The sequence below is a fragment of the Triturus cristatus genome, chromosome 8, assembly GCF_964204655.1.
Source record: "Triturus cristatus chromosome 8, aTriCri1.1, whole genome shotgun sequence".
In the NCBI taxonomy this organism is placed as follows: Eukaryota; Metazoa; Chordata; class Amphibia; order Caudata; family Salamandridae; genus Triturus; species Triturus cristatus.
The window spans coordinates 1,100,631,850-1,100,644,372 of NC_140591.1; the positions used below are offsets into that span (position 1 = coordinate 1,100,631,850).

The 12,523-nt window shown below is 48.8% G+C and overlaps 1 protein-coding gene across 2 annotated transcripts in view; it reads right to left on the bottom strand.

Moving 5' to 3' along the window:
• LOC146805437 (uncharacterized) overlaps positions 1-12,523 on the bottom strand; it is a 217,369-nt gene that overhangs the window by 14,573 nt on the left and 190,273 nt on the right. For both annotated transcript variants that reach the window (XM_085620504.1, XM_085620505.1), the window contains one exon: positions 1,884-2,006. In XM_085620504.1, the coding sequence (XP_085476630.1) occupies positions 1,884-2,006 (123 nt within the window). The remainder of the gene's footprint in view (positions 1-1,883; positions 2,007-12,523) is intronic.

Sequence of the window (12,523 nt, forward strand, 5' to 3'; positions counted from 1 at the left end):
CACAATTGTGCCACTGTTGTGGGACTCAATTGGAGAAGCCTTCTTGCCCTCTCTGCTTACGCACCTTCTGTGAAATATAGCAGTGTTGAGTGCCACAAGGGTACACAGGAACAGGAAATTTGGAGATGCAGCACTGTAGAGTAGAGTATCAAATACCTTCGGAAACATAGGGTTAGGTTATCAGTAGCAGAAGACCAAGGGCCTGATTCACAATGGTAAAGTTAGACCTCGAATGCAGAATCTCCGCCCGAGTGTGGAATCTCCACCCTGGGTGCGGAACCTCCGCAGTCGTAAAGATACTACTCGTAACTTACCATTGTGAATACCAAAAAGTAGTATAGTTAGACTTTTGGCCTAAACTTAGACTTTTGGTCCTACTTTACCTTTGTGAATCGAGCCCCAAGTTTACAGGTAAGCCGAGGATAATCTTCAATTAATCATTGCTCTAGTGGCAGAAACAACTTACATCAGGCAAACGCAGGGTAATGTTTAGTGGGTTTATTAAAATATGGAATCTTAACCCCTTTGTACACATTTAGAGCCAGATGTACGACCTTTACAATGTGCGAGTCGCTAATTGCGTCACTTTGCGACCCACAAATTGTGACTCGCAAAATGTAATTTACACAGTGTCTCAGACACTGTTTGCGATTCCTAATGGGGTCGCAAATTGTCTGCCTCATTCATATTCATGAGGCAGGCTCTATTTGTGACCACATTAGGAATGACTAGCACTCCCAGGGATGGTGGCCTGCTGGGGTCAGCAGAACACCATGTCTGTGAGTGTTTTTTAAATACAGCAGTTTTTTTTTTTTTTTAAATGCAGCATGTTTTTCTTAAAAGAAAACAGGATGCATTTAAAAAAGAAAAATGAAACGTTTCAGTTTCATTTTTTAAGAGTAGGCAGTGGTCCCTGGGACCACTGCCTGCTCTTAAAAAATATTTTCTCACACACTCACAAAGGGGACTCCCGTTTGCGAGTGTTTTATCACCTACTTGAAGTAGGTGGTAAACTGTGAGTGTTTTGCGACCGTTAATGCGGTCGCAAAACAATCATACATTGAAGTTCAAGTCGCTATTAGGAAGGGACGCCCTTGGCACGCTCCTTCATGATAGCGAGTTGTAAACCCTATTTTGAGAGTCAGTAAAAGGTTAACAACTCGCATAATAGGGTTTGCACATTGGGCAGACCAAATTTGCGGTCACATCGGGCCGATTTCCCGTTTGCAACCACAAATTACGCTCGTACATCTGGCCCTTAGAACCTAAGAAGAGGATCACATAGCCTATAATAAACACTCTAATATTTCAATCCTTTAACTAAGCCACAGAGCTAGACTATTTGTACTCAACAGAATGTATGGTGTTTATGTCAAGATCTAGCTCTTTCTTTCTTTGAAAATGTGCTCTTTCACCTACTACGAGGTGTTTCCTCCAGAGCACTGAAGGATTAGTTCCATGGGAGTCAGGACTTGACCGCATGTAGCTGAAGCTGTCACTAAGGATATTTGGCTACTGTGCTGTCTTGTAAAGGCCAAGTACCCACAAAATAAAATTTCTTCATGATATTTTTAGTCAGCATATCATCCATAGTCAAATAAAAGCATCTGAGATACATAAATGCATATACAGTACTATAAGTCATATTTATATAGCCTAAATTCGAAAAGTGGGTAAAATTAATTATAGTCCTGAATTATTACCTTACAAATAGAGAATGCACCTCTCACACTATGCAAGGCTCCAACACAGCAAGAACTGTGCTGGGATATTACCAAGACGACCTTAAAATTACTGAGACCACTTTCAAACATTTAGCAAAATCCAAACCTCTTTGTGTTTAGGTTATAGGAGTTGGGATGTTTGTGAGTGTATACACTCACCGTTACATGTTTTTTCATCATCTTCTAGAAGAAATCCTGGACGGCAGCTGCAGCTGTAAGAGCCAAAGGTGTTGGTGCAGCTGTGATGGCACTGGTGTGATGCATCAGCACACTCGTCAATATCTTAGTGGATATTGAAGGGAAATAAAATAGAAAGACAATTTAGTGGCAGAGACACATAACAAGGAATATTCACAACAGAATTGCTCATTCTACAAAAGATGAGCTATAAATCACGTGGTACCTACCACGCTCCATAATGTGTATAAGATACAATTTGGAACAAAGTCATTTTTTTTTCAAAGATCTTACTACAGCTGTTTTTTGTGATGTGAAACCTAATATTACCCTATACCCTCGAAGGAAACTATAACCTTTGTGAGTGAAGAAAACGTACAGATGTTTCTTAGTCATACCTCTGAGTTCTTCTTCTCACAGGTGAAAGATAAAGGGGGCCAACCTAAAACTACATTGATAATGAGCGCTTATGTGTTTTGCTTCTGCAAATCATGTAAGAATTACCATCAGGAGAACTTTGAGTAACGGCGGCTCCTCCGCTATGGTGGAGGAGCGTCCCCCCCCCAAAAACAGCAGGAAAGGAGAAAAAAAAATGCCGCTCATTTTATTTCTCCTTTCCTGACGAGTCTTGGGGGCGGGGCCTGGGGAGTGACAGCACTGAGGGGAGTGGTAGTGCACTCCCTTCACTGCGCATGATGGGTTGGCCGGCCATCTCAGGCCGGTCAAGCCATCATGCACAGTGAACCTCTCTCCATCCCCAGCTGCATTGCTGCAGTTGGAGAGAGCAGGCGCAGACTCCCAGTCTGTCCTGGAGCGCCAATCCAGGGAACTCAGGCTAATCATGAAGCTACTCTCTGGTGAGAGCAGCTTCAGGATTGGCCGCAGGGCATTCTAGAAGCCTGTGTCTAAAGCAGAGGAGCCTGACGCGGGACACGGTTGGCTGAAGGGAAGTTTTTTTTATTATTATTTTTTATTTTGCACCTCTCCCTTCGTTACCCCTATCCCCCCTCACCTCCACCTGCCACTCATCCAAAATACGGGCTACTATTAGCTCTGAGCTGGTGCACAGTCCACATGGAGAAATTTCACATCAAGCTGCTCTAGTTGCAAAATTCTGTTCTGTGATATGCATGCTCCACACACTTCATGACTCCTGCCTCAGATTAAACTGAACTGTTGTTTGCTGGTGCAGCAGCAGCTCCAGTGTCTGCAGGTGTCCACTTTGCTGTCTAGCCATTTCAGACTGCCCCAAATAAAAGTATATTGTGGGGATTAGACTGGGAGTCAGGGGAAAATGATTAAAGTGTGAAATTCTCACAGCTAACGGGGGCCTTGCGGCGGGAGATTTTCCTATCTTATACCAAGCCTGTAGCTCCAGCGCTCAAACTCTATAGTGCTAAGGTAGTGAGCAGTGTTCTTTATGGGGCAGAATTGTGGGGTGTAGCAGACGCAAGCAAGCTAACCACTGTGGAAAACAAGTTTCTTAGGAGTGTGGTATCTCATCCTCAGAGCACGCCCCGTCTCCCCTTGAAAATGGACCTAAGAGTTAGGTCAATTAATGACCAAGCGAGACTGCGCTCATTGCTCTTTTGGTACAGACTGGTTACTACCCCTGATTTGGCCCTTTATGCTGCTGCTTTTAATGAAGTCTCTGCCCTATATAGAAATAAAAAGTTCGGGTGGATTAAATCTGTGAATACCATCCGGGCAGCAATTGGTCTCCCAAATGAGCTTGTTGGTCCCCAGCCCCTGCATACAAAGGACACAATAAAACTTCAATATTGGTCATGGGTAGAGCAGATTAATGATTTGAAAATCCGCCATGGTAGCCTAACTGATCAGTGGCGGCTCCCCCATTAGGGCGTGGGGGCGTCGCCCCACTGCTTTCTCGCGGTGCAAGAAGGCAGAAACATAAACGGTAAAAACGACCATTTATGTTTCTGCCTTCTCGCATTGCGAGAAAGCAGAAGTGCCTCTGTGCTTGGTTGGGGGCGGGAGGGTGGGCGGTCCTGCTCGAGGGCAGGGGGGGGAGTGGCTTACCCACTGTTGTGGGTACTGACTGTTTGGCTGTCGGCCCTGAGCCGACCAAACAGTCAATACCCACAATAGTGGGTAATCCACTCCCCCCCTGCCCTCGAGCAGGACCGCCCACTCTCCCTTTTTCTCTATGTAGGCTGCTGTATGCAGCAGCCTACATAGAGAAAATGGCCCGGGTGGGGCGCGCTCCGATTTGCCTCCCCGTTGTGATTGGCGGAGGGGAGGGAGGGAGGCTGCCTTTCTTCCTAATGACGATGCAGGAATCGGATTAAGAATTCGGAAAAGCAGCACGGCGGGAGTTGGACGGTCGGACGGTGGACCCATCCCGATGGCAGCTGAGGTGGCAGCGGCGCAGGATGGTAAGTTAACTCAGTTTTATTTTATATGCATTTTTTAATTAAACGAACCCCTCCCGCCTCCCCCATACCCCCACCGCGACGACCGCAACCCCATTTCCACCTCCCTCCCCCCACCCATCATGCTGGCCGCGATTGGAAAAGTAAATAGCTTCCGCTTGTGGTGCATGAATAATTTGTGTGAGTGAGTTTGCCTGTATGAAAGTCCATATGAGTATGCTTGAGCGTGACTGTTTGTGTGTATAAGTATATATGCGGGTATGTCTGAGTGTGAGTGCACATATTTATGTTTGAGTGTGTGGCCGAGGTGAGTGGGTGTATGAGTTAAGTGTGTGTTTGTATCAGTACTTGTGGGTGTAGATCGCGTGTCTGCTCCCTTTCCCTGGCCTGCATTCCATTTCCTGAGCAAGATTATGGTAACATGAAGTGGCTGACGAGGGGATTTTGCATATGATAAGTCCAGGAGAGACGGGCAGGCACGGCTTTGAACCCTCTGTGCACTAACTCTGATAGGGCTGAAAGCCTTCAAGCTCCCAAAATCAGGGCAATGCATTAGGGTACTACAACTGGGCAAATAAATGGATGGTCTGGGGGGGCTAATCACGGCTTACAACGTGGATGTGAAATATGCGCCCTACCACTTTTCAAATCCACCAGTCGCCACTTTAACTGATGCGTTTTTTAGATAATAAAACTGTTGAATGCCTTGAGAGCTACTTTGATATCATTAAGGAGCCTGGGGACAGGAAACTGTATAGTCAGTTTAGATACGGCTGTCTACCTATTAACACTTTTACCAATTCTTGGCAGAATAATAGCTAGCCCAAGGGCTGTCCCTCTTGCCCAAATCCAAATGAAACCGTTGGCCATGTATTTTTTGCATGTCCTGCGTATGCAAGACCAAGAAGGAACTGGTTGGCTCCTGTATGTAGATAGTTGGGGACCCACAGTCATTATGAAGCCCTTCGTATCTTAAAATCAGATACGAGATCACTATTTGTGTGTGCAGTCGCGAAATTTCTTGGCCAATTTTGGACTATTAGGCTGAGGCTACTGACCACCCCCTTAAGTGTTATGATCCAACTGTAGGAAAATACTATGGTCGGAGGGTGTTTCATTCCCTAAGATAATTTCCGCAAATCTAGTTTTAAGTATTATTTATGTGTTTTATTATTCTTATCTTTAATGTGTAAGGGGTAAAGGGCCCCCAAGGACCCTCCCGACCACGAGCTTTATTCTAATTGTCTGTCAACACTCCAAACCAGGAAGTGTTGGCAGCCATCTTGTGACTCGGTAGAACTGAGACACAATGAAAAGAGAAAAACAAAGGCGACAAACAAGAAAAGGGGAGGGTAGAAACACCTTGACCCCCAAGGCCTGCTCAGGGCCGAAAAAAGCATTTGTTTAAAAAACAAATCAGCTGCGAGGAGATGCTTGCTGAATGTGTGGGAACCGACCGACTACTCGGTTCCGCAAACGCGATGGGTGACTCTGGGATACATGATAGCTAAACGGGACATTGCCCAACTGTGGGGATCCCAGAGGCCCCCGGCGGTGTCGGCCTGGAAAGAACACATGGATTGGTGCATGTTCCGAGAAAAGGTGGTGTATGTGGTGCGGGGTAAGCCTGGGGCATGGGTGAAGATATGGGGCCCCTGGAACGCCTACCGCGGGGGTATTTGCGAGCCGCCGTTGTTGCCTCCCGCTTCACCAGCTCCATCCCCCTAGATGGCCCCCTCCCTCAGCCCCGGGCACAGTGTTCTCCCAGTCCCGGATCTGTTTCCCTTCCCCTCTCTGGATTTCTTGGGATGGTTGGGGTCCCCCACTTGAGGAGCACATGTCGTCACTCTCGATCGCGGGTTGCCTTGCGGGTGTGGTTTTATGTTGTTGTGTTGTATAAAATGAAACCGTACTGTGGGCTCAGAGTCACGTGGCCCACGTTGTTACTACCTCCTGTATTAGCGTCTCTGCAAAGCCAAGGGTCTCACTGTATGTAAGTCATTTGCTTCTGTCTTAGCGGCCGGCCGGAAGGTTGTAGGCCCATACCTGTATATACTTGAGATTGCAATAAACGGTTTAAAAAAAAAAAAAAATCAGCTGAATTCGCGCTGGGTGCGCGAATCCGGGCGAGAACATTTTTAAAAAACGAAGCGTGGGAGCTTTGTTGTATTGAAGCCCCAGGGTGGACCAGGCACCGGGGGCAGTGAAAAAAAGTGTGGGGGCCCCAATCCCCCACACACTGCCCCGGGGACCGCCACCTCCCGGGGCAAGATTAATGAGTTGCGGGGGGCATGCAGCCCCCCACAGCCCCGGGGACCACCACCCCCCAGGGCTTTTATTAATTATTTTGCGGGGGTACACGGCCTCCCGCTGCCTCAGGGACCGGCACTCCTGGGGCTTTTAAAAAAAAAAAAAATACACCTGTGTGGGGGGGCTCGAGCCCCCCACATGCCCCGGGGACCGCCACCTCCCTGGGGCACTAATATTCAAATGCGGGGGTCCGTTACGGACCCCGAGCCCCGGGGACCACCACCTCTCCGGGGCTGTGCATTATGTGGGAGGGGGCTGCGCGGCCCCTCTCCTGTAGCCCTTCATGGCCCTGGGGACTGCCACCCCCCAGGGCCGGCTCCTGCAGTGTCCCGGGGTACCAACCCTCGGGACACTACTGTTTGCTATGACAGGGCGGGAGCCTTGTGGCTCCCGCCCTGTCATAGCAAACTGTGGTTTGGGTTTTGAAAGTGAGTGCAGGAAACCTGCTCTCGCTTTCAAAAATCAAACCACATTGCTTTTCCACACGGGGAGCTGCATGTCAGCAGCTCCCCATGTGGAAAAGCAATGCCGGCTCCCGCAGGAGGCGGGGAGCCGGCAGGGATCGTGGGGGCATTAGGGCTCCCCCCACGGTCCCCAACGAAGTGGCCAAACCCCAGGGGATGGGGTCCCCGGGGCCAGATGGGGTCCCCGGGGCCAATAGAGGTGCGCGAATCCAGCCGAGAAAAAAAAAAAAAAAAAATGAAGCGCGGTCTCCAGCGCTTTATTGTATTGAAGCCCCCGGGTGGGCTGGGTCCCGGGGGCAGTGAAAAGTGAAAAGTGTGGGTGGCCCCAATCCCCCCACACTGCCCCAGGGACCACCACCTCCCCAGGGCAAGATTAATGAGTTGCGGAGGGCATGCAGCCTCCCGCAGCCCCTGGGATACGCACCCCCGTTTTTTGATCTGTGGGGACCTCCAAGGCCCCCCCAAGCCCTGGGGACAGTCACCGCCGGGGCTTTTATTAATTATTTTGCGGGGGCACACGGCCCTACCGCTGCCCCAGGGACCGCCACCTCCGGGGCTTTTGTAAAAATAAATACACCTGTGTGGGGGGCTCGAGCCCCCCCACACGCCCTGGGGACCACCACCACACCAGGGAACTAATATTCAAATGCGGGGGCCCCCCTCCTGGAGCCCTTCGTGGCCATGGGGACCGCCACCCCCCAGGGCCGGCTCCTGCAGTGTCTCAGGGTGCCCACCCCCGGGACACTGCTGTTTGCTATGACAGGGCGGGAGCCGTGCAGCTCCCGCCCTGTCATAGCAAACTGTGGTTTGGGTTTTGAAAGCAAGAGTAGGAAACCTGCTCTCGCTTTCAAAAATTAAACCACATTGCTTTTGCACACGAGGAACTGCATGACAGCAGCTCCCCCTGTGGAAAAGCAATGCCGGCTCACGCAGGAGGCGGGGAGCCGGCAGGGACCGTGGGGGCATTGTGGCTCCCCCACTGTCCCCAACGAAGTGGCCAGGCCCCGGGGGGATGGGGTCCCCGGGGCCAGAAGTGGCCCGGGAGGTGGGCCAAGCGGCTCCCCTCCCCTGTGAATAATTAAAAAAAAAAAACAGAGAGGCCAGGCCCTGGGGGATGGGTTCCCTGGGGTCATATTTGGCCTGAGGAGGGGGGCCACGTGGCCCCCATCCCAAAAATAAAAAAGGATGGCCAGGCCCCGGGGGATGGGGTTCCCGGGGCCAGAAGTGACCCGGGAGGGGGGCCACGCGGCCCCCCACCCCAAATATTTTTTTTTTATAAATAAAGGCCGGCCCCGGGGGATGGGGTCCCCGGGGCCAATAGAGGCCACAGGAGGGGGGGCCATGTGGCCCCCTTCCTATAAAAAAAATATGTGGCCATGCCCAGGGGGATGGAATTGGCCACGGGAGGGGGCCCACGCGGCCCCCTCCCATTTACATTTTAATTAAAAAGAAAAAGGGGGCCAGGCCTTGGGGTATGGGGTATGGGGTCCCCAGGGCCCGAAAAAAAGGCAACAGAAGGGGGCCACACAGCCCCCTTCTTAAATAGTTTTTTAATAAAAATACAGCATCGCGGCTAGGCCCCGCCTCCTCCTTGCAGCACTCAGCAAACGCGCCCCCTGGTGCATTGCAAGTTGGGGAATTAATTCCCTTTGAATACTGAGGGTCCCTGGGGGCCAACTAGCCCACCAGGAACCTCCAGTATGGGCCAGGGAGCTGCATTGCAGAGAGGTGTTCAGAGGCCACGCCCCTTTTTGCACCTCTCTGCAACGTAGCTCTGTGGCCTTTACTGGAGGCACCTGGTGGGCTAGTTGGCCCCCAGGGACCCTCAGGATTAAAGGGGAATTAATCCCCCAAATTAAAACCCGCTAGGGGGCGCGTTTGCACAGTGGTGAAGGGAGGGGGTGGGGCCTGATGGGACATGTGTGTACTTATGCAATAACTCCACCAAAACCCAAGCACTTATAAATTCACCATGCACTCTCCTTGCAGCACTCTAATCATCCAGTCACTACCCATGCACTCATGGAATGACCCATGCACTAACTCATGCACTGCTACAATATCCTGAGCAGTACCCATGCAGTCCAGCCATTGCCCTGTCACTACCCATGGACTCCTCCATTCACCCAGCGAGCACCATGTACTTATCCAATCACTCCGCCAAAACCCAGGTACTTATAAATTCACTATGCACTCTCCTTGCAGTACTCTAATTTTCCAGTCAGTACCCATGTATCCATGGTGTGACCCAGGCACTAACACATGCACTGCTACAATTCCCTGTGCACTACCCATGCAGACCACTAACCACCTGCACAGTACTGATTCACTCCTCCAATTACCCAGGTTGTACCCATGCACTCCAGAAATCCCTCTGTCACTACCCATGCACTCCTCCAATCACCCATCCAACATCATGTACTTATCCAATCACTCCGCCAAATCCCAAGCAGTTATAAAATCACCATGCACTGTCATTGCAGCACTCTAATCATCTAGTCACTACCCATATACTCATGCAATGACCCAGGCGCTAACTCATGGCAAATACAAAGGAGGTCATGCTCATTACAGGGGTACCCCCAAATCATAGTGTTCCCTAGTGTATGTAGGTGTTTTCACTGTATTCTAAGCGTATTTTAGCATAGCACTTGCTCCGGTCCTGGTTAGTCAGAGTCAGTTACCACCAGTACCCGTCACTAAAAAGTTGGGGGCACAGGAGGACTTTCTGCTCCTCTGTTGGTTCTTTCTGCACATCTCTTGCTTCTTCCTGCATTTTTCTTCGTCTTTATGGACTTCTGTTGCCTCTTTCTGCATTTGTCTTGCTTCTTGCTGCACTTTTCTTCCTCTTTCTGCACATGTCCTAACTCTGTAGGCATTTAAAAAACCATTGAAATTCACTGAAAAAACCACAGGTTTCAGGCACGTTGTAGTTAGAAATTAGCATTTAAACAACCTTAGAAATTCACTGACAAAACCACAGGTTTCAGGGACGTTATAGTTAGTTGGACATTTCACTCGTACAAAACCATAGAAATTCCCCTGTTATAATTAGTTCAGCTAACTACAACTCGCGCCCCCGCAATGCACTGCTGATGACGTCACATATTACATCATTCAAGACATGGTCAGTGACATCACTGATGACATCTCAAATGACATCACTGAGGACATCACTGATGACATCATCCACATGATAATACGATGCACCTCCTCACACTCTAATATAACGTTTGATACACCCACTGTAAAATACAGACTACCATTCTCGAAACCACCGACACACCAATACCAGTTACTACATACGCGCTCACTGATTCCTAGGTCTATACACACATCCACTCATTCACCCATACAATCACTCATACATACAGTCACTCATCAATACAACACTATCATATGCACTCATATACCTATACAGACACTCACAGACCGCCACTCATCCATGGAGTTACTCACACACCTAGTCAGTCATGCAAAGAATCAATCACACACCCATTTCCTCACCTATACAGTTATACACACAACACCTCACTTATTCAAACATATACTAACACATACTTACTCTCTTATACAATCACTGATACAAGTACACACTCATCTATACAGCCACTCTCACAATCACTGACTCTCACGTATAGTCATTCATATACTCCAACTCTGACATACCTTTTACATGTGTAGTTACTTGGACATGTACATTGAGACATCCAATCTGTCACCAACACACCCATACACACACTAACCCACACATACAGCTGTTTTCACATGCACTCTTGAACCCATACACCCAGTGAATCAACCACTCACATATCTATGCACAGAGTCACACAACTCCCAGCCACCCACACACACACACTCAGTCTCCCATACAAATACTCAGGCAACCAATCAATAGCCCATATAGACACTCATGTAGCTACTGACCAACACATGCTGCAGCTTACACAACAACAGACATACTGATGCTCACATTCAGACAGTTTAGTCTCTAACCCATGCATTCAGTAAGACACATTTAATCACTCACTTATACAGTCAGTCACGCACCTACTAAATCCTTCATCCTGACACTTATACACCCACTCATTCTTCAATACACCATGGCATATATATATAAAACATATTTAAAGTTTACAGAAACACACAGTCACTGGATGATGTCATCAGTGATGTCATTTGAGATGTCACCAGTGATGTCATCAGTGATGTCACTGACCATGTCATGAATTATGTAATATGTGACGTCATCAGCAGTGCATTGCGGGGGCGCGAGTTATAGTTAGCTGAACTAACTATAACGGGGGAATTTCTATGGTTTTGTACGAGTGAAATGTCCAACTAACTATAACGTCCCTAAAACCTATGGTTTTTTTAGTGAATTTCTAATGTTTTTTAGATGCTAATTTCTAACTATAACGTGCCTGAAACCTATGTTTTTTTCAGTGAATATATATACATATATACATACAGTGGTGGTCGTCACTGTGTAGTTATAGTTAGGTCAAGCGTTGTGAAGAGGTCACATGCTCATGTGTGCTAAGGGCTGCATGTATGTGTGCCTGTAAGAGTACATGCAAAAACAACAATTGATGGACAGAATGCAGAACAATGTCATACATTCACCCCAGTACAGAGATCTGGGCCTAAATCCATCGTTTTTTTGCTCACCATGCCGTTCCAGTTTGAACTCAGCCATATGCAAATCAGTCTTGACCCTGTGCCTCGTGGGAACAGTCCAGCCCGAACTGCCAAGCCAGGTCCTCCCTGGACTGGAAAATAGCATCCTAGGACCGGTTTCGGGGTTTCACCCCTCTTCAGCCAGGATAGCTTGATTCCAGTGGCATGGAGAGCAAGGGACCCACGTCTGGGCATACCCTTCCCACTCGGGGTGACAAATGCAAAAACAACAATTGATGGACAGAATGCAGAACAATGTCATACATTCACCCCAGTACAGAGATCTGGGCCTAAATCCATCGTTTTTTTGCTCACCATGCCGTTCCAGTTTGAACCCAGCCATATGCAAATCAGTCTTGACCCTGTGCCTCATGGGAACAGTCCAGCCCGAACTGCCAAGCCAGATCTGTTGACTGGGTGTGAGTGTTTGATTGGTTCTGATGCTCCGTCCATCACCACCCCCTTTTGTACCGCTTTGTTCGCCATAAGTTGGCAGGGTATGCTCAGACGTGAGTCCCTTGCTTACTTTGCCACTGGATTCAAGCAAGCCTGGCTGAAGACGGCTGAAATGCCAGAAACCGGTCCTAGGAAGCTTGTTTCCGGCGTAGGGAAGGCATGGCTTGGCAGTTCGGGCTGGACTGTTCCCATGAGGCACAGGGTCGGACTGATTTGCATATGGCCATGTCTGAACTGGGGTGGCAGAGTGGGCTAAAAAACGGTGATGGATCAAACCCAGATCTGTTGACTGGGTGTGAGTGTTTGATTGGTTCTGATG